The sequence below is a fragment of the Anguilla anguilla genome, chromosome 8, assembly GCF_013347855.1.
Source record: "Anguilla anguilla isolate fAngAng1 chromosome 8, fAngAng1.pri, whole genome shotgun sequence".
NCBI classification, from domain to species: Eukaryota; Metazoa; Chordata; class Actinopteri; order Anguilliformes; family Anguillidae; genus Anguilla; species Anguilla anguilla.
Genome location: NC_049208.1, coordinates 29,319,137 through 29,342,211, shown reverse-complemented (window position 1 = coordinate 29,342,211; position 23,075 = coordinate 29,319,137). Strand labels below are relative to the sequence as shown.

The 23,075-nt window shown below is 43.5% G+C and overlaps 1 protein-coding gene across 2 annotated transcripts in view; it reads right to left on the bottom strand.

Annotated features, from left to right (window-relative positions):
* Window positions 1-3,468: 3,468 nt before the first annotated feature.
* The window catches only part of LOC118233083 (potassium voltage-gated channel subfamily KQT member 4), a 54,122-nt gene continuing 34,515 nt past the window's right edge, over window positions 3,469-23,075 (bottom strand). Inside the window, exons 3-16 of one of the 2 annotated variants that reach the window (XM_035428435.1) lie at window positions 20,293-20,419; window positions 19,243-19,418; window positions 18,764-18,889; window positions 18,358-18,468; window positions 18,156-18,251; window positions 17,576-17,664; window positions 16,359-16,484; window positions 15,377-15,397; window positions 14,402-14,458; window positions 11,518-11,744; window positions 10,939-11,038; window positions 6,767-6,898; window positions 6,514-6,649; window positions 3,469-6,279 (exon numbers count right to left, since the gene is read on the bottom strand). In XM_035428435.1, coding sequence (XP_035284326.1) covers window positions 6,073-6,279; window positions 6,514-6,649; window positions 6,767-6,898; window positions 10,939-11,038; window positions 11,518-11,744; window positions 14,402-14,458; window positions 15,377-15,397; window positions 16,359-16,484; window positions 17,576-17,664; window positions 18,156-18,251; window positions 18,358-18,468; window positions 18,764-18,889; window positions 19,243-19,418; window positions 20,293-20,419 — 1,731 coding nt within the window. In that variant the 3' untranslated portion in view covers window positions 3,469-6,072. The remainder of the gene's footprint in view (window positions 6,280-6,513; window positions 6,650-6,766; window positions 6,899-10,938; window positions 11,039-11,517; window positions 11,745-14,401; window positions 14,459-15,376; window positions 15,398-16,358; window positions 16,485-17,575; window positions 17,665-18,155; window positions 18,252-18,357; window positions 18,469-18,763; window positions 18,890-19,242; window positions 19,419-20,292; window positions 20,420-23,075) is intronic. The other variant, XM_035428434.1, reaches the window with a different exon arrangement.

The following is a 23,075-nucleotide window of genomic DNA, read 5'->3' as shown; positions in this document are numbered from 1 at the left end:
TCCCACGTGTGTGACAGAAGCCTACGCACAATACAACAATCAGCAACTGAAATGACTAAATGTTCCCATTTTGTTTGTGGTTTTGGTGTATTTCTTACCACTTGTGGTATTTCTCACCCCTCCACACACACACCAAAGTAAAATAAATGAATACCTACATAAATAAATACATATTATGGATATACAAAATAATTTGTCTGCAAGTAGTGTCTCTTGATCTTTATGTTCTTCTTGTCCTCCGTATTAATTTTCAGTGTCATGATTATTTACAATTAACAAAGCATGAAGAACAAAAATGAGAGCACAGAATTATTATGTCTGCAGCATTAGTGTCAGTGTGCTGTTGCCATCATATGACACACAGAGGTTTGCTGATTTTCCACTGTTTATAGAGAGCTGGTAGATTCAGATGGCAAGTGGTAAAAGCTGGAAAAGGTAAACAAATTATGTCATTTAATACCGTTAACTAACATTATCCCTGGAGTTAATCCCATCAAAGCACAAGTTAAAGTCAAACACGATGAAAGGAACAACATAACATTTCAAGACTATTGTTCTTCACAGATTTTTACCAGATGTACATTATTATTTATGGTGCTGTCAAAAGCAAAAGAGCAACAGTCTATAAATCTTTACATTCCTGTGTCCCAGAGGAGCTGAATATTCGATCAGGGTGAAATTCTGAGCATGTGGGAACAATCCATATATTACAATCATAGCAACGCAATCATCCCTGTTTTATACAACCATGCTAGATACGCCAAACTTTGTGTAGCCCTACTAAAATGAGCAAAAAAGGCAACTGAAAATGTATGTTACATGTCACTCATTCTGCTGATAATGCAATATTTTACTCCAAAACTGCCATGTCATTCGACATATTATCACACAAACAATGTCGTACCTAGAGCTACTATTCATTAGTCTCAGTCTGCTACTGTTACTTATAATTGAATACCATACCATATGTCTCTCCTGTTTTAACAGTGAGAGTGTTCACATGCAGACATTATGACAGTTAAGACTGTCCTCTAGTGGATATCAGTGTTTTTGTCAGGCTAATTATATTCTAGAGTCACACTTGTCACAGTTGGATGCATAATAGTTCATGTTAGTATTTCAAACTTGGAGTTCAATTCATACTTTCATTCTGGCATACAGTAATTCATGCAATTTCCTTGTTGTAGACATCAACAATACATCCCTTTGAGGCCCAAAACACTGTACAAATGTAAGTGTCTGAAGGGTTTAAACATTAAAACCAGCATCACAATGTTCAATCTTCAGAAAAATGTTTTATTGAAACAAATAAATTAACAAGTTAATCAAGTGAGGTACTATATTCAATCAATAAGCATGTTTCTCTTTGTTAACGCAATCAGCTGTACACAAGAGGAAAATCAGTAATAATATCTATTCAAATTTTACTGAGAGCTTTTTAATTAGTCTGTTAGCATTTTATTGCTTGATACAGTCATTTTATAATATTACAACAATTGCTGCATATATATGAGGAGTGCAAACAGGGAAAGTTTGTGATTGGAATGAGAGCAAGATGGGATGTAATGCTTTTTTTTGTCTATTTTTTTTTTTTAAAGACAGGAAGCATGCAGAAGAATTCGATCATGCATGGCATTCATGTAGTAGCTTTGATCATTGCTATTAAAAGTTTATAAAATAATGCTTGCGTTTGGCAATAAAAGTAAATTTTTGTGCGTAAGCGTGTAGTGGTCTGTAGGACTGGATAGCATGCCAAGGATAAGCAGTATGCATGTTCAATACCACGAGATGTGTGGCTAACATCTTACCCCTCAGTTTTTTTCAATGCATGCAGACTAGTGCATGCATGTAATGTGTACAGATGGGTTTCTTTTTGCATTAAATTCAATTATGCTGTGGCATACTGTGGTAATGGAAGTATATGTCCAAAGTTTGACCCTCATAAATTTACTGTAAATTTGATTTGGCACTGAGAAGCCCTGTTTCTGAGAAGTATTTACTTTTGAAAGGTGTTTGGTTATTCTACATAAATATCCTAATAAAAAGAATGATGAATTTTTGAGGAATCATTAGATTTCACATCAATTAAATTCTGCCAACATAACCAAATCTGTAGTCATTTTTGCTAATTTCTAATTGGCATCCGCTGAATTACTGTCACATCCATTCACTTATTTTGACTTCAAAATTGGCCTTCTCTTGACAGCTGTGTCATGAGGAGATCTGGAAGCAAACAGTTTGCTTGGAAATTGAAAAATGCCATTTCACTAACATACACTACAGTGCAAAATTGCTGCTCTCCTTGATCACTTAATCTCAAATAATCATGCCGATATGAGGTTATCATGTCCACTGTACTGCATTCTGAGTCACTATGGAGCTCTAACTGGCATGCAGTGTCCAATCAAAAAATTCTCACTGGAAAATCAAATAAGGGGGAGGGGAGCAAAGTGAGGTCTTAATCGAGGTCTTGGGGCTTGCAAAAGCAAGAAAGAGAAAGCCCCCCAACACCCCCAACTCCCCCCTCCTCCCCCCCAACCAGGCTCCCACACGCATGCAGTCAAACGCAGTGCTCAGTCATGTGTTTCAACCATTTCATCTCCATTGGTCGAGGGTGTAGATAATTACGCGTGGTCAATAGAACTAAAAACCCCACCTGACACATTTCCCACAGATTTTATAAAAATACACAGACACCAGGAAGATGATCAACTACCACTTAGCACATTAAACTCTGGTGCTGTATGATACCCCAGCCAGGGCCCTTGTGATTACAATCACGACCCCCATCCTGTCATATGGAACCCCATAGGGGAAAGGTTTCCTCAGTCTGAGCATTTAACCACCTGGGTCAACTAAACTGTTGGCTGGATTGTACCAAATTAAAATCTCCCAATTCTCTGGGGTGTGGGATGGGGAGGGGGTGTGCTTATATGTACTGGCAGAGAGAACGGGCAGCAATAGATGTTAAAAAAACATAGCTGACAGAAAATTGCTTCAGACATTTAGTTCTCATAGATACCTAATTGTTGTCATTGTCACTCAGTTTGTCAGCTGGATTCCTTGATCTGTCATCTCAGTTTGCTTCATTCCAAATGCCTCATTCTCTGTGCTCTTTATGGTTTGCCATAATGGCTGCATTAATTTGACAGCAAATGTATGGTTGGAACAAGACAACGCTAGTTCTTTATGTTTGCTTAGTGACTGATTTCTTCAAAATGAATTCCATATAGCATGTAATTATATACCAAAGTCAAACAGTTATTCTAATCTGTTAATCTATTCCTGAGTGTTAACAGTACCTTTTACAAAAATAATATCAAGGCAGGATTCAATTGCTTATTCACTAAACTTGTGGCGCAAAATCTAGTCCTGCCTTAATTTTTTGTAGGAATCAAAACTATCAATGATTGGCTGATCCTTACCAGTCACTAAGGTGAAGGAATGATTTTGCCATTTTCCTGTTGCAAGTTATTGTCACTCATAAGCACTAGATTTATTGAACTTTTCTGAATATCAATTCAGAGATAAAGGGACATTTCATGTTTAACATCAGTTAAGTATTACAATGGCTTTCAATATCTGGATTTATTTAAAAAAATAAAACAGTGGAAAAATATTGAGGCTTTTCTAGAGTACCCAAGTATATGATAATCTGAGAAAGAGACAGCCCAAAAGAAAACAGAATTAAAAAGAGCAACATTCTAGAACAAGTATTTTCTTCCATAAATTATTGATTAAAGTGCTGTGGTGTTTGTGTGTTAAGTATAGACTGTTGGACCTGTGTATTCCAGTTCTGTCCATTTCTGTGATTAAATGCCACTACAAGAGAGAACCTTTGCTAAACTCAATGCTAAATGCTAAAACATATGGTTTATGCGGAAAATATAGTTGATGTGGAATAGTTCTCTAGGCTACGCAGTGTACTGTGGTCTTTGATACATACCGAGCAATGCTATCGATATGAATGCAGACAGTATTTCTTGTTCAGAAGTAAATGTTCCTTAGGATGCAGACATACATACATACATACATACATACACACGCATATACATACATACTGTACACACACACATACGGAAATGGGAGTTCAAGTTTGTCGAGATAAATTCCAGACATTCAGTCAACTTCTTTCTTGCCTACTAGAGACAAGCTAGGCATATATAGTTTTCCCAAGCAAAAGGCTTAAAGTCTATCTGAAAAGAAAATGAAATGTTTGCATTTAGAAAAACATTCCAGAGGTGCCCTGCAAATTAACTGAAAAAGTGAAACAAAGTGAAATCAAAACTAGGCAGGCTTAGTGTCATGTAGCTTAGGCACATTACTATTACTATACCCATCATCACAGTAACCTGTAATGATCTTAAAGACATTCCCATCTTTATACCTGGCCATGAAAACAGCAATGACAAGGTAAATCAAAGTGAAAACAGAAAGGTGCAAAGAAGATATCTCTCTTTTTTTGAATCAACACATGTGCACATTCCCTGATCCTTGAATCACCTGAACAGTGCACCTTTTCACTGAGCCCAGAATGTCTGGGGATCTAAATACTATGGTTATACAAATTTGTACTGAACCTCCGCAGTATGGAAGTGAGGATGAAGAGAAATGATGAAGGCAAAAGACTGAAAAGTGTGTCCGATACCCGGCTTTTCTGACCCGGATTCCGTCGAACCTCAAAAGTTGGCTACAGAGGACGTGCATGCAAGTCGTGCCTAATGTCTGCAGCCTGGAACGCATGCATCCAAACACTCAGGTGACAAAACCTCTCCATTAATTGCACTCTGGTCTTGGAAAATATCAATACTCTGTCGTGTAGACCTCTATAACCCACCCTTTCACAATCATGCATGCCACCAGTTTATATTAAAGGAGTATTGCAAGGTTTTTTTTTTCTCTCTTTTTTGCACAGTGGGCTTCTTAATGCTGAAACGTAGACCTGAGTGGCAGGAAATTGCAACTCCATCAGCTCCACAAGGTGATGATTCCTCCTCTCCCAGCGTGGGAACTGAGGTTCTGTCAGTATGGATCGTTTCCCTCAGGACCGGTTTAGCGGGTGCGCCGGGGCCATGCGGAAAGGTTCAGGAGGGGACGGTAAGAGAAGGTGTTTGCCTCCTTCTGGCCGATGTCTTCGGCTGCTTAGGCGCAGTGATTACATTCTTCTGAGGCTCAATGGCTGCCCATGGTCTGATCGCTGTGTTTCGGCAGAAAAGTGCAGATTTCAATCGTGAGGAAATCGATTTCTGCCAAAATGGAAAAAAATATGTCCAACCCCACTACTCACGACTCCAAAAAATAGTTTAAAAATTTTTAGGCAGTCTATTGATTGCAAACATAAACATGTAGGAACTCTAATAAATGAAATCTGAAACAAATAATCAAAAACAAATAAAATCATCAAAAGACAGTTGACATTGTACAGTGTGTGTCTGTGTGTGTGTCCACAGATGCTGGAAGTAAGAAAAAAGAAAAACTGATGAGGAGAGGTGTGTAAAACAGTGCTTGCATATCAGTAGTCAGGTAGCGTTTATCCCCCTCCAGTCAGAGATTTAGATCTAGAGAGGAAGATTCAGTGAGCGGACTTTACAGTGTCTCTGCTCAGGCATTGCCCCCTGGTGGAAAAAAGTCTTAATTACAGCCTCAAAACTGGAGCAGGGCTGTGTTTCTCCCGGCAAGCCTTGCTGGTGCATGGGGTTGCCATGGAGAGGGTGAGGGGAGAAGGGAGCAATGAAGAGAGGAAGGAGACAGTTCAAGGTGTTGAGGGTTAGGAGTCAAGAATAGAGAGAAACGAAAAGACGGTTTGGAGAAGGGGAAGGGGATAGGGCATGAAAAGAGGTGAAGCATTTTGCTGAGAGAGATAGATGGTGAAGTGAGTGTTAAAAAGAGGGCTGGGGGGTTGAGGTAAGGGTGGAGTGGATGAGTAAAGGGTTGGGGTGATAGAATAGCAGTGTGAAGTGGGGTTGTTGGGGGAACATTGTGCTTGTGCCTCCTGCTCAGTCCTGGCTGGGTTTGGATGAGCGAGGCCCACCCTGGCTGCCGCTCCGGGGGGGGGGGGGGGGGGTTCTCCGCTCAGTCCATGGTACCGCCGCTCTCGGAGCGGGAGATGGTGAGCGTGTTGGCGGAGGGGAAGAGCTCGCGGTGGTCGGTGGGGCTGTGGTAATCGGAGGTGAGGTCGGGCTCCAGCAGGGACGACAGGGTGAAGTTGGACGAGCCCTTCTTCACGCACTGCGTGTAGAAGTTCAGCAGCAGGTCCAGCTTGTTCTCGATGGACTGCACCTGGGAACCACACGTCACCTGTCACTCACAGTGCATGTGTCACCCATGTGATGCCTGTCACTCACATGTCATCTATTACATACTGTGACCCATAAAAGATCTGTTATATAACTCGGACAGAAAAGACAGACAGAGACAGGAAAATAAAGAGGATGAATACAGTAGAGAAAGATTAAAGAGACAGCAGGGAAGAAAATTCTGCTTAGGTGACACAGCTGTGAATGTGTGCTGTACCTGCTTCTCCACTTTCACTACACGTCCCATCATGCTTAGCTCGTCCATAGGGTCCATCTCGGGAGGCGTCTTCTCGCCCTTCTCACGCACCTTCTTGTCAGGCTGAATTGATCCTCGGCCCACAATCTGGTCGACCCTGCCAGAATAACATACGCATCCATGTAACATATAATATTTCCCAAAATAAAATAACTCATAAGCTCAGGGGCAGTGTGTTTGTGTGTGTGTGTGCACGTTTGTGTTGGACGTTTACCTGGTCTGCAAGCTCTTGATCCTGCCCAGCATGTCCAGGTGTCCAGCGGAGTACTGCTCGATCACATCCTTCACATCATACGGACGCAGCGTCTCCTTAAACTTGCGCTTGGCCACCAGGAACTTGAGAATCCTGCGCAGATGTGAACAGACAATCACACAGTAGCAGCACATTCTTCATTTGCTGGTTTGTGTTACTTCGTAATTACAGAGGTTCCAGAGAAATGCAGCTTAAACACTATTGGAAAAGGGGTAGAAAAAAAACCCTCCATGAACTGAGATAAATGAGATGAGGAGCTATAATCGGCCAATAAAAAGCTATTAAAAATAAGAACGCAGCGGTCAAATATCAGCTACTGTACATTTCCGTAAATGGCAGCCCTATCGTATCCTTCCTCATGTTGCTGAAAATAACGACTCGGTCCATGCACTGAGAGCGACAACCCCAGCCGCTAGTCGAGCCACCCTGGACAAACCCTTCTCTCATAAAGCACCCCCTGCGTGGCCTCTGCGTTCAGACGGGTCAGCTGGTGCCGTGTTAAACTCTCCTCGCAAAGGGGGAATCATCCGAGCTGACCGTGAGAAGAGCTGGCATCGACCGTCTCCACCTCCGCCTAATGGAGCGGAGCTCGCAGAGGGAGCCGGCGGTAATGATCCCTGATGGACCGCTCGAGGTCACACCTCCAGGCTGCTTTATTGATCCCAGGAGCCAGAGGTCAACGACTTCCTTGTAAAATGCAAGCTGGCATCCAACAAGCATGGATGATTATCCTTTTCACTTCACCAGTTGTACATACGGACACAGACGTATTACAACGTGTGCCAATCATTTCATGATATGTAGGATATTGATCAATAGATTGAGAAATCAATAGCCTATGTAATGCATTTGCCATGTCACACCTGTACACATACGTATGCACAACTATTATAAATAATTTAATGCATCTTCAATGAGATGCTACAAGCAAATACATTATTTTAAAAGGGTAAGAGATTTGGATGTATACTGAAGCAATGCAGGTTAAGTACCTTGCTAAAGGGTAAGGCTCCTTACCCATTATCCTACACTGCTGCCTAGTAGAATGAGGTGTGCCAAATTAGGGTTAAAATGAAAACCTACAGGACAATAGATCTATTAGATCAGGGTTGGGCAGCCCTGGAGAGAGACCCCCCCCATAGCAGGAACTTGTGGCGCAAGGTGTCAGGCCTGCAGGGACAGTTAGCACACGCTACCCTTCCTCTCTGGTGAAAGCCACTTCCTCTTATCACTCCCATATTACCATGGCTGAGGCTGCTGACTCGGCAGAAAGGCAAAACACCAGATTTAAAAAAAAAAAAAAAAAAAAAAAAAAACATTTCACGACACAGCGGCACTTAAAACATCACCCCTCGGTGTGATGGATAACTTCGCAGGACAGAGCTGGGGGAGGGAAGCCGGCCTTTTCTTTTTACGAGAAAGCCCTATCTCCCGCAAACAGATGGCGGCCTGCGAGATGAGGCTCCCTGTAACACCCAGGCTCTCTGTCACAGAGAAGAAAGGAATCGCATCACACATCCCTGAGAGCCGGACCGCGCGGGAAGCGTGGAGCGATCCGGAAACAAGCGGGGGCGCGCACGAGGCGGCGAGGAGGTCCCATTCGCGGGCGGCTGCCACAGTTGCGACTCCCCCGTCTGATTGCGTTTCTGCCCCCGGAAGACCGGAGGAAGTCCACACAGCCGGCAGTGCCGCGGCAGCCCCTCAGACTCTCTCCGGAAGAACCGCCTTCGGGTTTCTTGATGACTCGAGTTTTTTTATTTTCTGCGCGTGTTTTTGCAGGTAGCTGCACATTTTGCGTCGGTGGGCCTCAGGTGCAGGTAAAAAAAAGGGTGAGGAAGAAGTGAAGTGGGGGAAAAAACAAAATCCCATTTATTTTCTTCCTCTGAGGGTTTCTGTAAAGTGCTGACTGGCTAACGACTGCTTCTCTCTCTCTCTCTCTCTCTCTCTCTCTCTCTCTCTCTCTCTCTCTCTCTCTTTCTCTCTCTCTCACACACACACTGCACCCAAATATCATTATGTGGTCTGCCACGAAAATTTCCCCCATCGCCTTTCTTTCTAAGGTCTCCTCTCGACATGGATTCTTCTTCTCTTCCTGTCTCCCAACCTCATCCACTTGAGATGGACACCAACATCCATTACCCTCCTTGGAGTGACTCAAAGACATGGGTTTGGAGCTGTGGCTGGTTGTTTAGATGACCAGCAGACTGTTGGACTGTAAAATCACTGGTTAGAGACGGGCGCTTAACCTTCATGCGTACAGTCGTACACAGAAGAGTGCAGCATTAACTGTGCATCAGCAAAATAAATAAACTTTATGATACATTCCAGATATATTTGGGTGGGGCGGAGTAAAGCCGTATTTTATTGCCTTGTGTGCAGCTTCTTGTTTGCTAGGAGACAAATACAAAAGGCCTTTAATGTTTCTTTCCTAAATCAGCCCAATGATCTCCGATGCTACCCATGCTCAACATCTCTGCTGTGGTGCTCTGATAAACTGCATGTCTGACTTCAAAGCAAAACCTCAGCATTTTGCCTATTGCTAAATTTACCTTTTCCACAGGACATCCATCTTCAGTTGAAGTACCTGTGTAGAAATATCGGCCTTTATGCAGTCTATTCAGTGCACAGCGCTAGTCTTGCTGAAGTCAACCCTTCCTGCTTGCTCCAGCAGTGGTCACCTGACTCGGGGTGGTGGGTGCAGACAAGGTGATCCAAAGCCAAGTCTGAAACTTTCACCGGCGTACGGTGCTGACACTGTCAACACAGCCGAGTCCTGCGCAACACACGAGCCCAGCTCTCCACCACAGGAATCCACAGGAACTCCTCTCTCACTTATCTGCATCACCAGGGGCCCACCTTATCAAGGGCCTAGTTACAGTCCTCCAGTCATGCTACTCAATCTGATATATAACACTGAAAAGCCATGACAATTCCTTTCCACAGCACCAAGGAAAGACTAACCAAAGGACGGATCTTCAAGAGAAGGGCAAAGCAGATTTCTGGACACAGGGAGACATTTAGCGAAACGTGGACAAGTCCACGCATAATGCACATGCACACAAGAAATACCTTGTGTCTGCATTCCAGCCTTGACGGGGGCTGAGAGTAATCCATTTGCGGGCCCTCTCCAGGGAAACCTGCCTGCTATCCAGATGTTTGCTGGCACTTTGATTTTTTCTGCTTCCCTCAGTATAAAATATTTGTGGCCCCTGAGTGTGAGGAGGGGTGGGGGTGGGGGGGAGACAGCGTGGACGTCCGTGCTACAGGATACCTACCCTCTGAAGCATGGGGATGTTTACATATTTAAAGGCAGAGAGAAGGCCTGATATCCACACATAAGGAGGCTTCCTGTCTGAGTGTACTGTGCTAAATCTGGCTCTTTCTTCACTTTCAAAGAAAAGCTTTAAAAGCAATGTGCCGGCAGTTACTGCAGATTAAAAATAAAATAAAAAACAGAACAATGTAGCACGCATTCACGCTCGCAGCCTTGTAGAGATGCCCTGCCTGCAGAGGCATAAGATGGACAGGCCGCTAATGCTGATGGACAGAAGGTGGAACAGGTAGTGTTCGACGCAGATGCACATGCAGCAGCACACTGCGACGAGGCTCTCTTTCTGTGAGCTCAGCAGCCGCTTGGCCGCAATCACTAAACCGCCAACTGCGCGGTGCTCCGCTGATTGATGGATGTGTTGCCATGGCACGGGTCGCCTGAGCAACAGGGTTGGGGCCAGGAGGCCTGCCCGTGGCTGAGCACCTCGGTTAGGGTGATAAAGTGGACGTTCCCCTCTGTCAGCTGGAACGCTTATGGACAGGCGCAGACAGGCGATTCATGAGACTACTGGAATTTCTACCCATGCTTTCCTGAAACAGGGCATCAGCTCAGTCATGTAGCTGGTGGGTCACATGGTCGAAAATAAGGAAAAGCTTGTTACAATGGAAGCTAATTTATTTATCTTATCAAAAGTTAAATGTTGGTGTTCGCCCCTGTGAGTCTTCCATCTGACTAAAACACACCCAGAGAAACAAGCAACACCTGCCTCAGTGTACAAGTTTACAGTGTATCCACGTGGAGGGTAACATTTTAAACTTCCTCAAGACGATTAGTGTTTAAGTCAAATAAACCAGGGGCTCACCTGACAGCCCGAATCAGAGTCTTCACTGCGGGAATCACCTCATCCATGGCCACGTCACAGTATGCCTTGTCCTCCGTGCTCTCCTCCCCTGTGCCCTCCACTGAGAGAGGGGGAGGAAAGGGTGAGAGAGCAATAGGGAAAAAATGAAGAGGGAAAGAGCATCACATTAGTGTAAAGAATGCTTTACATTTTAACCATGACACATTTCAGAGCAGCGTGCTTGATATTTTATAGCATGTTTTGTGTCTGTATTGGGTATGCATGTGCATAACCTATAGTACAGTAATGTAAAGTAAATGGATGTATAGTTAACGGATGTGACCTCCTGGCTGGTTGGCGAAATGTTGATGAATTGTGTGGAATGTGTGGAGTGTGTGTGAGAAAGGTGTGCAGTCTGCATAGTAGGACAGAAGCATTTGGGCTGAGTGTAATGAGCATAAGGGGTAGGTTTTTAGTGGGTTTTTGGTCTATGGCGTAGAACACTCAGTGTGTAAAGTGTGTGGCATTTAGACTACAGTGTGTAGCACTCACAGTGTGTTCAGTGTGTGGAGATGAGGGCTGTGTGTGAGGCGTAGGTACCTTCGGCAGCGGGGCGGGGTTTCAGCCTCAGGGAGGTTCGGAAACGGGTGCGGTCGTTGAAGCTCCAGCTCTTCTGGACCTTTCCTGGACTGGTGGCCTCCGGAACGTTCTCTGAGCTTGGGGTACGACGGACCCCCCCCGGGGGCAGTGGGGATGCCTTACCGCGTATCCCCTGGGATGAACGCGAGTTGTTCATCCGGATTCGATCCCGAAACCCCATCTTCCCACTGCCACAAGAGACCCATTATTAACCTGCCACCCTTTGTTCACAAACAGGAAGTACTGAGCACAGGGGCACAGGGGAGAACAGCACTCATTTCCTCTTTTAAATATGCTCTCTTTCAAATGTAACATTTGTCAGGTTGGACTGGTACCCTTAGCTTTTGAAAAGACCAGCTCCTTACCCATTATACTACACTGCCGCCTAGTAGAATCAAAAATTCCTAACAATGTTTTTTGTCTTCAATACAAACTTCAACTCCCTCTACCTTACTAAAACATCAAAAAATGTCAATTATCTTTCCATTACCCAAAATCCATGCTTGACTGACCCCAAGTGGACTTGCTTAAAGTCAGGTTTGTGGGTCAGTCTGACATTATGGGATTCATGACAGCACGTGCAGCACACTTATCGAGGCAGTTAGTCAGTCAAATGGCGAGACAGACAAACAGGCAAACACACATAGCCTCTGACTGGAAATACGAGGATGGAAAAACAACTGAGAGGTGGAGAGAGATTAACCGCAGATGGGTCAAGAAGACAGAACAGATTGATTCTAAAAGGGAGAGTATGAAAACATGTTTAATGCCTTTTGAAGGCTTCATAGTTCTTAGAAGAGGGACATTTTTATTAACAGTGCTGTGATCATTGTTCCAAGCCTCTGTTAACTCCTAGACTATAAATCACCAGAATTATACCTTAAGAGTCAGCTGGCCTCTCATAGTTACGCACAGTGCAGGCATACCATACATATCCAGCTTTTCCAAGAAAATCAGATCTATCAAGGGCAGGTGCACGACTTACATAATCTACCAAGGCTAGGAACCAGTCAATGTAGGAAACTGTAGTTATTCTAAACAGAAAATAATATACCAGCTAGCAGTATTTGAATCAAGAACGAAATGAAGAACATTTTAGTGCTTACAATCATCCAAAAATATGCAACCGACGATAAAAATGGCCAATCACATATTGTATTAAGCAATGATTTCTACTGTAATAAGAAATCCTTAAGGGGACAATGATCAGTGCTAGTGGATTTAAACAATAGCAGTGACATTTCAAAGACCATACATTCTCTAACTGATTTTCCAATACTTTGAGTGGATGGTGAGAAATACACTTTAACAGAGAGAACCAAATACACTTTGCACAATTTGCACAATGTGTGTAGAAAGAGTACTACTTACAACAGGAACACTCTCTAGCCATCCTGGATCATGTGATTGCTTGACTAAACTCTTATATAATGTAGACTCAGTAAACTGAGGAAGAGGTGTTGATCCTTGAGTGACATTTGCATGGCAGGACATACATGGCAGAGGGGACAGTCCACCTTTCTGGAAATTTCCAAAGCACCTCCCACTTTTAACAACTAGATCAAAGAAGTTCCCTCCCATTGAAACTTTTTGTGGTGTCCACTCCCCCCACATACACTGTTAGCAGGGCTTGTAAGATTGATTTTAAAACACTGTAAGGCATCATGCCTACGCAACCAAAGACGCTGTTTACGTCCGAAGTTCTCTACGATATTTACTCTGTGCGTTTGGGCCGCCATTTAAATGAATATTTAAATAGCAAAGGAAGGGTGGTGTTGGGAGTGGATTTACTCCTTTTACATGCAAACACACAAAGAAAAAAAACCAAGAGTAAAACTATAAATGAGAAGGCATTAAGGGTCCTATGAAACTCTCTGGGATCCCGCTTCTCCTGCAGAAATGGTAGAAATGAGCACGGTGCAGCTGGATCAACCAGATGACGCATGTGACAAAAATTAGTTCCTATTTTTTCTGCCAGTACACGTAACACAACTTATTTACGCAAGTACCAAATCTGATGCTGCAAAACAAAAGTTTCTCGAGCTAAAGCACAGCTGTGGTCACATGCAATGCATTTCAAACCAATTTTTCATAACAGACAGGGGTTGGGGTTTTGGGGGGGGGAGGGGGTGGCGTACCCAGGAGAGCAGGCAAAGGAAGGATTTGTTTCAGCCTACTGCACATTTTTAACATCAAACAGTCATGCATGTGACCTTTTCAAAGCCTTGCCTTACTGGAAGATGAAATGCTTGACTTTATCAGCTTTGAAAGGTACACAGTAAATTAACAAATTAATTGAATTTTTCTTAAGCTTTAAAATGTTCACATATAAAAAAGGAGGATGGATCTATTGTTACGGAGTAACAAACCAACCATAAAAAAAGTTGTGTCCGCATAATCGTTTGAGTATGCAGCCATGTTTCAGTTGTGATATAACATCCTAATGAGGTCAAGCACAGGCAAACATAGCTCATTCCAACTCCACTGACCACTTTCCAGTTAGAACATTTTAAAAGTGATGTTAACCAGCAGCAAGAGGTACAACAGAGCCTGAAGGCTTCAGGATTGTCAGTGTCTCATACATCAGCAGGAACATCAAAGGCTTTTGATTCAGAGCTGGAGCTGCACCCAATCTTCAGCGCTGTTCTAGTTCTAGTGATAAAAGCACATTCATCACTTTAACCCATGTGCCCTAGTCTGCCTGATGAACTGGGAGCAGACTGCTCTGGACCAAAAGGCTTTGAGACTGTAGATGCAGGATAAGCTGGGTCAGGGGTTGGGTGGGGTGGGGGGGGTGGGTGGGGTTCAGGCCGTGCCCAGTGCACAGGCGCATTGCCATGGATACCTCTGCTTGCGGCCCGCGTGAATCCGGAAGAGACCCCGCTTTTTACAAATCATTTGACTGAGGAGACACACAAGGCACAGGGAGACTGTGTGAGGGGTGTGGTTCCGGGATACGAGGGGTGTGGTTCATGAAGGTGAGGGGTGTGGCTCAGGAATGTGAGGGGTGTGGCTCACAGAGGTAAGAGGAGTGTCCCAAGAGCATGAGGGTATGTGGCTCAGGGGTGTGAGGGGTGTGGCTACAGGGGCTGACAGGTGTGGATCAGGGATGTGAGGGGTGTGGCTCAGGGATGTGAGAGGTGTGGCCTAGATATGAGAGGGGTGTGGCTCAGAGATGAGAGGGGTGGGGCAAATGGCAATGCGGGGCACAGGTGAAATAGCTGAAAAGGACATGACTCAGAAAGAGAGGTAGGAGACTTGGCACAGAGACATGAGATGCAAGAGAGTGAGGGAGAGGAGAGAGTAGAAAAGAGAAAAGACTGTGCTTGTGTGAGGTTCCATAGAGGGAGACTCTTAGTATGCATCCACAGTGACGTGATGGCAATCGCTCCATAGTCTGCTGTCTCCTTCCTGCTGTGAGCTGTCTCTGTGATGTGTTTAGACACTGTATGCCTCGATACATAAACCCAACACTTACATACCTGGCTGAACAAAGTCAGATCCATAATATTGTATGTTTCTGATTAGCTTTGGTAGGTTCGAGAAGGAAAACACAGTAAGTAATGCGTTTAAAATGTATTTAAAAAGAGAACAAAATCACATGCCTCTGTGGTCTGGCAAAAGAACTCACCTCTCTCCTTAACAGTGATGCAAAAATGTGGAATATCAATATCAATTTATAGAGGGGCTGTGTGTGCGAATTCCCTTCCCAAACATGGATGCGGTTCTAAACAACACATAATCTCACCCACACGGCAAAACTGCAGAAGTTAGGTAAAGAACAAAATCAATCAATCCACCCCAGCGCCATTCAACGAACCTGCACGTGACTTCATCCCTCCTGAAACATGAACGGTGGCCGAGAGAGAGTGAGAGAAAGAGAGAGAGAGAGAGAATGGAGAGGATGAATGGATGAAATGAACTGACATGACGCGGAGGTGACGGGAGACTCGGTCCAAGACGACAGGCGGGAGAGACCAACACGAGTAGACCAAGCCGGGAACAGAGAGCACGAAGAACAGAGAGGTTAGAGACAGGTGGTTAGTTCACACGGACGTCCGCTTCTGACAGAAGCAGTAGGCCAGGACGCTCCTGAGGCGAAGGGGACTGGTCGCGGCCACAGCATGGGTTTGAGTAAGCCCCTCGCTACGAGCCAGGGCTGCGTTCCATATGAAGCGCTGCATGCAGCAGGGCTAACTGCTAAAACCAAGTGCTGATTTTCACAGGGATGCCAGTAACAGTTTATCAAAGGTTCATGAGCAAAGTGGAGCTGAAACCCAGCTAATCCGCACTCCAAGACCACTTTACTTTACATTTCATACATTGAAACGAGAAATAAATGCTTCAAACTACAATTTCTAACATTGTCTTAAATTATACTAGGTAATAATAGCCCATAAATACTTCTCAATAAACATAAAATTGAATATGAAAAAACAATGGAATCATGTATTAATCATTTTAATTAAAATGAAAATGTGCAAAAATGAATGAATATATAAACTACCAAGAAATGTACAAATATGTATGTTTGTGTTGGTGTGTAGATTTACCTGTTGTAGAATTCTGTGATGCCCTGAAATATCCCCAGGATTGAATGGAATTGCACATTGCTGACAAAATATAGACTGAAAATTTTCTACAGCGTTTGTCAGTCCTAGCCCACGTGTGGGCACATGAATGTGTTTACGCTTGTGTGTGTGTGTGTGTGTGTGTGTGTGTGTGTGTGAGAGAGAGAGAGAGAGGGATAGAGAGTGCACGCACACCAGGCCTGGTTGATTAGGAGTATGGCAAGTGCATACCTGTCCCCCGACAGGTAGGGGGAGCTGTAGGGCTTGAGCCCGGACAGGAGAGTTTGGTAGGAGTTGTGAAGGACCTTCTTGGCACTACGCTGTCGCTGCAGGTGACTGAACAGTAGTGTCAGTTCTCTGACCCATGTTCACAAAACGAAACACACAATGAAAGAAAAAACAAAATAAAATAAAACTCATAAACAGAAATCCAAATCCAAAACATTTTTAAAAAGACAGGGGGGTTCTTTAATTGCTGACGAGTTACTGAATTTCCACTTCATTTGAGAACTTTTACAGCGTGAGGTAGATTCAGTGAAGGTACTGCAAGCCTTTGAATATAAACTTTTGTTTGAATATTGTTTCTATTCACCCCAAAATCTGGGCTCCCCATCTTTTTAAATAAACAAAAATTAGTCAAATTAATGCACAAATGCTTCAAACATAACACAACAATTATAAAGAGAAATAAATAATAAAAATGGAAAATAAGTATATGAGAAAATGATCAATTATACTGAGATATCAGTCTTAAAGAATCACTTTTTGGAAGTCCCTTCAAAATCATGTATACATGTATGTATGTGATAGGTGGCGCAGAACAAAAACTAATGAAACATATTAATGGCACACAAAATGCTAAATTAAATAAGTGTTATGCGAGTGTAATGGCATGGAATATATAATACCTCAATATATAAGCAAGGCTCTTATAAAACAGTGTATGCTCCTCATTAAAGTAAACACTATTCTAAACCATTTATTTGTTTGCTTAAATAACTCTTGAATCATTCCTTACATGTTTTGATTAAAACCCTGAAAAACTGAATTCATATATTCATTAGTGCTAAGGGCTACAATATGTGTGCAAAGGTGATCTGGCTTTAATGTGGACTCTCTACATGATCCGTGAGACGCAGTAGATTTGTGACCCGAATGAGAGAACGATGGGTCAGCGATTGGCCATAAATTCTGCAGGTCAAACGCATTCATCTAAAAATGTGGGACTATAGATCCTTTGACCAGCAGGGTGGGTCAAATGCCACTGAAAATGAAAGGTCAGGCTGGTCTATCAATCCCTTTCATCTAAACAGGCTTTCCGTAGGTCAAAAGTATCAGCATAAGGCCCGCAGGCATTTGGAGAAATCCTTTATATTTTGTGTTTTTTATATTGTAATTGAAGCCGGGGCGTACTAGGTTAAGCAGACAGGTACAGTATGGATCCTTACCTGAATGATGGTAACATGCTGTCGTAGAAGTACCAGGTAGCTGTGAGATAGGAGCGCTTAACATCGGTGGAGTAGAGACGCCAAGCAGCCTGCAGAGACACATACACATGCACACAGGCACACACGTACACACATATGTAAGCACACAAGCACGTACACACACACACACGCGCGCAGTTACATAGCCTGCTTCCACCAATGTGTATAATGGACACGATGAGAAGAGTCCAGTAAAACTGCTAACTTGCTAAGTTCTTAAGATTCAGCTGAGCTGGTTGATGGTGCTGCTGGGACCCTGTGCTAATTTCAGGAGCAGCAATTAACTCCTCTCCAAGTGTTCACACCTCCAACCACATGACATCCCCCCCCTGCAGTCTAGCCTCTAATTGGTTCACAGTGTGCCTAAGAAGTCCAAAAAGCTGAGCTCTGAATGGCCAGAGTTCAGTCTCAGTCTCTCTAAGGGGGTAGAGGCTGTTACAACAGTCAGCACCTGCACTGTCTGCTGGAACAGAGGCCATCACCTAGACAACCTCTGTGGGCAGGTGCTGCCTGCAATGCCTGCTGTGAATTGGGTTATCACCTGGATGAGGTTGGCTGCTGGAGTCCTTCTCTTCTCAAAGTGCTTCTGCCTGTGCTGCTCCTGTACTTTCAGGGCAAAGCCAGAACCCAGGATTCCCTGTGAGAGACAGAGTGATGGAGGGGGAGGGACAAAGGGAATGAGCCTATCGCTGATTCGCTGAGAGGAAGAAAGACAGAGGAATGAGCTAATGTGAGTAACTCACTGCAGGGAGGGCGAAGAAGGACACGCCTAGCAGAGCGAACCCCGCTGCCAGTAGCCGCCCCAGCCAGGTACGCGGAGTCTTGTCCCCGTAACCGATTGTGGTGAGAGTTATCTGCAAGTATATGTATCCACACATACACATGTTCACAGACACAAATACATGAATGTGCGTGCACATGTGGAGACCAACACGCATGTGCACATACACATTTATGCATATAAGGAGGGTGAAGAGGGAAAAGGAAAAGCAAGAGAGAGAGGGAAGGAGTGGGAGTTGGCGCAGAAGGAGAAGAAGAAAAGAAAGGATCCATTAATAATCATTCCAATTCTGGAGACTAAGAGACACAACAAACTGAGGGCCTCAACAGCTGTTAACAGAGTTCAGCCTGTCTGTGTGCAATACTTACAGTTCCCCACCAGAGGGAGTCAGCATAGGTGGTGAACTCCGTGTTGATGTCCTTCTCTGCCAGGTAAACCAAAAACGAGGCGAAGATGAGGACCAGGAAGCCGATGTACCAGGCAGTGATGAGCTCCTGAGGATGAAGAGAGAAGAGCGGTGTGATATTCATCATTATCATCCCCCTTCCTCGTTCACAGGACACGGATGACTCACCACCCTCAAAAAAGTGCTTTTTGAGCTGACACATCCGGTCTGCATCCTCATCCCAAACTTGCCACGTGCGGTTATGCTCTAACCTGAGCGAATGAGCAGCAGTGGGTGTGCGTGGGGGCGGGTCCTCACCTTGCTGTGTGTGGGTATGCTCTAACCTGAGCGAATGAGCAGCAGTGGGTGTGCGTGGGGGCGGGTCCTCACCTTGCTGTGTGTGGGTATGCTCTAACCTGAGCGAATGAGCAGCAGTGGGTGTGTGTGGGGGCGGGTCCTCACCTTGCTGTGGGCGTACACCACAGAGCCCAGCAGCTTCCAGGTGCCGCCCCGCCGGTCCATGCGCACCATGCGCAGGATCTGCAGGAAGCGCATGCTGCGCAGGGCAGACGTGGCGAAGATGTTCCCCTGCGTGCCGGCCGCGATCACCGCCACCGACGCCACAAACACGATGAAGTCTGAACACAGAGAGGTTACTGCACACCAGCATGGTAAAGGACACAGTTACTGCACACCAGCATGGTAAAGGGCACAGTCACTGCACACCAGCATGGTAAAGGGCACAGTCACTGCACACCAGCATGGTAAAGGACACAGCTACTGTACACCAGCATGGTAAAGGGCACAGTTACTGCACACCAGCATGGTAAAGGACACAGCTACTGTACACCAGCATGGTAAAGGATACAGTCACTGCACACCAGCATGGTAAAGGACACAGCTACTGTACACCAGCATGGTAAAGGATATAGTTACTGCACACCAGCATGTTAACCTCTGATGAACAATAGCAGCATAAATATAACTAAATTACATAATAACATTAATTTAATTCCACAGCCACATAAAAACTAAACTACACTTAAGTCTATCATAGGACAGTATGGTAAAAAAGCGGTTTTTCATTTAAAATGTTGTCTTCAATGATTATTAATTACTGTGGGAAACGTCACTATATTTTGACATTACCTAGAATCAATAACTACTACTGTGAAACAAAGACAGTTACATTTTTTTAGACCATTCAAAGAACTTCACAGAAAATTAGGAGACTGGGTCTTAAACTCTGGCATATTAGAAGCTGTATTCTAGAATGCAGTACTTCTGATGCAGCAATATAGCCTGTTAGTTAGAGGCCGCCAGGACCTATTCACTCATTGTCTTGTTTCATTTGATTGTCCAGTTCAGGATTGTAGAGAACAAAGATGTGGATATGACAAGAATGAACCACACTAAGAGACAGATACTCTTTAACTGGTACTTGCCGGTCAAACAAACTGGTACTTACACACACACACACACACACACACACACACACACACACACACATACCTATGACGCAGAAGGGCTTCCTGGCGAATCGCAGACGACCCTGCCATCCCCTGTACCGGCAGCAGCATCCTGCTGCCCAAACCCTTATGAAGTACTCCAGTCCAAACACCACGATCATCACAAACTCCTGCAGGGGGCGACAGTGAGGCAGGGGCACTCAGTAACTCCCCAGTGAGAACCAGTTGCTGATGGATTGAGTGGGATGACAGGTCATGTGGCTCTACTTTGATTCATTTTTTGCTGTTTTCAGCCCACCTAAGGCAGAAGCAGTTTGTTTTTGTAAATGGAATCAGGCTTCTTTTGATTACCTTATACGCTGCATCACACGATGATGCAATTCTTATCATTTTGTTCCAATGGTAATGCAAATCATTTCTTACCCAATGTTTTATTTAATGTGCATTGACATTTAGCAAAAATGCAAGGCTCAACCAGTAGTTAGCATTAATGGCTATGTCCGTAAAACACATTCAAGTGGGGAGAGAGACAAAGAGGGAGGGAGCGAGCAGAGGCAGACTGAAGCACGGATTTAAAAAATCATCAATATACATAACCTGCCCATTAAATGCAGGAGAGAGTCAACATGGTTCCATTACCCTGTTGAAAGCACATGGTAACTGAGTGTACAGCTATGAAAGGCAGTTAAGATTAGTGGATCATATCCGCTATTTCCTGCACAGTCAACAGCACCTGAATCCACCCCATCTGCTTACACTGCTGTTTGGCCTTCAGAAGAGCTCCCCTGACAAACAAAACAAACACTTCATGCCGGTAAACAAGAGACATGAACAGGGCAACTGTGGACCAAGAGGTCCATCAAAACCAACAGTTTCAGGTAACACCAACACCAAGGAATATCCACAATCCTGAGGTTTATAGCCTATCCATTTGCTTCTTGCACATGGGTACCACAACACGTACTGAAGTGTCCTCACAACCAGCGTTGATATGACCTCATAAAAAAGTGATGAGCTGCACTGTAACATACAGCTTTAAAGCACCGCCGTGAGAATGCAAGCTCACAGGAGCCCCAGGACCCCAAGACCAATGTCACTTTACCTCTCTCCAAGTCATGTGACAGAGCCCTTCCTTCCTAGGTTATTAAAGTCTCATCTCTCCAATTAAGGGGAGGTACTACAGATGAACAGGGTAATTTTGGCTGGATAGGTCAATTTTTTGATTTTATGATATTTAGCTCCGACAGCTAATCTGGTTTAGTAAAATATAGGAAACAATGATCCGAAACAACTTTAAATAGTTAATTTAGATGTTTTTACACCAGCCGCGTCAAGTATACAAAATTAGCGTTATGCCAGCTTTGTACCAGTCATGTCAAGTATACAAAATTAGCTTCTGTTAGCATCATTCATAAACATTTGTCTCTAAGGCTGTAGGACTGACCCTGTTGGATCGCCTATCATTAAAAAGCTTATTCTCTGGAGAGTACTGCTAGCTTGGATATATGTGGGCAATTTCTTGAAAATCGTGACAAAGATTCCACAAATATAGGTAGTAAACTACAATCTGATTCTTTCCTGGTGCTAAGAGGCTTTTTCTGGCATTGTGTTCGGTTAGCATGCAAAATGAGTAGCCTATTTCAATGTATTATAATTCAGATTGCATTGATGGAGAATAAATGAAGTAACATTCCACTACTTGTCACGCAAGTGGACAATACATGTTTTTCTAATGGAAAAAAAAAAACCTTAACAGCCATTTTATCTAAACTGCACAAAAAAAAACATTTCCAACCCACCTTATAGACATAGCTACCAAAATTAACATGGTGCTGCTTAATCAAAATATCTGGTAATTTACAGAAGCTTCTTCGATATATTTTGTCATTTCTGTATTACGGTGTATTTTATGTGGAAAATAGGAAAAATCTGAATTTTTCAGCATATGAATAGTGTTTTTAATTTATCAAGCAACATTTGAAAAAATCTCTCAGTAAATTATCAGCTATTGAATTATTCATTGAATTGAAACAACGAATTGAATTCAAAAATGAAAAAACTCTCACTTAATCCACAGAGAAAAAAGTGCTTTTAATTATTCATTATCTGATTTGATTATGTTCTTAAAAATAAATGTAAGTTATAATATAAAAAACATATGGATTTACATCCACATTCAAAATATAAAATTAAGTTTTGATTGGAGGAAAGGAAAGGACTATCTATTCACCTGTGATACCTTCCCTTAGGTGTTTTTGCTGTCAGGGAGTAACACTGTATAAATGTCAGATTTGGTATGGGCACAGCAAATTCAAACTGGTAACCAATGGCATGGCCAGAGGGTGAAAGCGGACATGGCAAAGTGAAAGTGGATCAGGGAAAAAAAAAAAGACGGGAGCCCACAGTCAAAACAAATATAAATGATAACATAAGTATCATAATTATATCATAATTATCTTGGCAACAAATCCCATTACTGTGGACATTGAAGACAAAAATATTTCAACCTCAGCTGTCCTCAGTGTTTCAATGTCTCAATGGGTGTGTAAGATTTAGGCTGCATGGCCGTGGTGTGATCCTAAAAAAAGAGCATGACTTATGAATATCACTCATGTGGTCAGTGTATATGACAGGGTATGGTTTGGGATACCTTGGCAGTTGGCGTTGACACATAATGTTATTTTATTGAGTTGTAGCATGCATGTGCCACCACCTCAGAATATGGCTACAATTAATCAGCCATATTCCTATTGTTTCCTACAAGCTTACTAGCCTTTGAAAAAGTGTTGGAAGCAGGAAAATACTACATGGGTGGTCATGTTGTAT